At 40.3% G+C, this 1,833-nt stretch overlaps 1 protein-coding gene across 1 annotated transcript; it reads left to right on the top strand.

The window, feature by feature from the left end:
- Positions 1 to 631: 631 nt before the first annotated feature.
- Positions 632 to 1,612, top strand: LOC119922188 (olfactory receptor 10AG1-like). The gene has a single exon (XM_038742163.1). The coding sequence runs from the start codon at positions 632 to 634 to the stop codon at positions 1,610 to 1,612; it is 981 nt and encodes a 326-aa protein (XP_038598091.1).
- Positions 1,613 to 1,833: the final 221 nt, after the last annotated feature.

The following is a 1,833-nucleotide window of genomic DNA, read 5'->3' as shown; positions in this document are numbered from 1 at the left end:
TTGAGGTTTTGTTTCACTGCATCTTTGAAATATTTCATTTTTTACCTCAATTTAGAGCTACTACTGTCATTCCTTCTCACATGTCTTACCAGCTCAAGGCATAAAGCATTCATCATTGCTTCAGTGCTAGAAAATTAACTACAGAACCTGAAGAAAGAGACTGCTGGGTTATGTTAGGTCTATATTCACTTTCACACTCGAAAGGAGACTGATAGCGTAGTTCTCACCCAGGCAACAAGGAAGAAAAAAGCCATACTCCAAAGATCCTACCCCACACATAACATCTTTTAACCTAATGTAATTAATCCCATCTCCTTTCATATGCATTTTATTGCAATTACCGCTATTTATGTCTATGGACTTGGATCTGTGACTTTTAAATATTTCCTAATCACCCCACCCACAATCTCATGACACTTATGTACATATCTTTAAATTTGTTATTATAAATTATTTACTCATATTAATATCTGTCTCTGTCTCTAAAATGTAAGCTCATTATGGGCCCACTGATTCTGTTGTATTGAACTCTTCCCAAGTGATTAGTACAGTGCTCTGCATATAATAAGTGCTCGATAAATCCCATTGATTGGTTGATTGTGTTTCCTCTTCTATTGAGGATCAGTTCATGATGCTTTGTCCTGACTTGCATTCTTTGACATTGCTATTTCTACAGATGAAACTTACAAGTCAAAATCACACCACCGTGACAGAGTTTGTTCTGATGGGATTCTCCAACATTCCCAAATTTCAGAGTTTTCTTTTTGCAACATTCTTAGTCATTTACATGATGATCCGGATGGGAAATAGCTTAATCATTTTAATAACCAAAACTAATCGATCTCTCCACACTCCTATGTATTTTTTCCTTAGGAATTTGTCTTTCTTAGAAGTGGGTTACACTTCCGTGACTCTCCCCAGAATGCTGGCGAACCTTTGGACACAAAGTAGAACAAATCCTTTCTTAGCCTGTGCCACCCAGATGTATTTCTTTCTTATGTTTGGAGTCGCGGAGTGCTTCCTCCTGGCTGTGATGGCCTACGATCGTTACGTGGCCATCTGTAACCCCCTACAACATTCAATCATCATGGATGACAAGGCATGTCTCCAGATGGCAGCTGGTTCCTGGATCGGTGGCATTCCAGTCCAGATGGGGCAGACGTATCAGATATTCTCCCTTCCCTTCTGTGAATCCAACAAGCTGAACCATTTTTTCTGTGATGTCCCACCTGTACTTGAACTGGCCTGTGGGGGGACAGCTATGAATGAACTTTCAGTCCATGCTGAAGCTCTGCTCTTTGTAACAGCCCCATTTCTCTTGATACTCGTGTCCTACATCCAAATCATCTCCACCATCCTGGAATTACCTTCAAAAACGGGGAAACACAAAGCCTTCTCCACCTGTTCTTCCCACCTCATAGTTGTCACCTCATTCTTTGGATCTGCTATCATCACATATCTACGGCCCAAGTCAAGCCACTCAGCGAATGTGGATAAATTTCTGTCTCTGTTCTACATCATTGTAACACCAATCTTAAACTCCATGATATACAGTCTAAGAAACAAGGAGATGACTGTTGCCAGGAAAAAGCTTCTGTCACAATTATTCTAAAGTCACTTGAACTAGGAAGCTGTTTCCCAAGTGGGTCATCATGCATGGATTCCAAGAAACTCTATTCTTGTTCCCTTAGGAAACCACCTTCTGGTTACTTCAATCACCCAAAGAAAATATAGATATGCCTTCAATACTCACTCTTTTCTGTCCAGGGTGACATTGTGTCAAAATATGGAATCTTTGCCTATTTCACATGCAGAAGGTATGTGGGAACTTGC

This window comes from Tachyglossus aculeatus, unplaced genomic scaffold, assembly GCF_015852505.1.
Source record: "Tachyglossus aculeatus isolate mTacAcu1 unplaced genomic scaffold, mTacAcu1.pri scaffold_100_arrow_ctg1, whole genome shotgun sequence".
In the NCBI taxonomy this organism is placed as follows: Eukaryota; Metazoa; Chordata; class Mammalia; order Monotremata; family Tachyglossidae; genus Tachyglossus; species Tachyglossus aculeatus.
This window is presented reverse-complemented; position numbering and strand designations above follow the sequence as displayed.

Coding starts and splice junctions, on each gene's coding strand:
- LOC119922188 (XM_038742163.1), top strand. CDS start 632: ATGCTTTGTCCTGACTTGCATTCTTTGACATTGCTATTTCTACAGATG.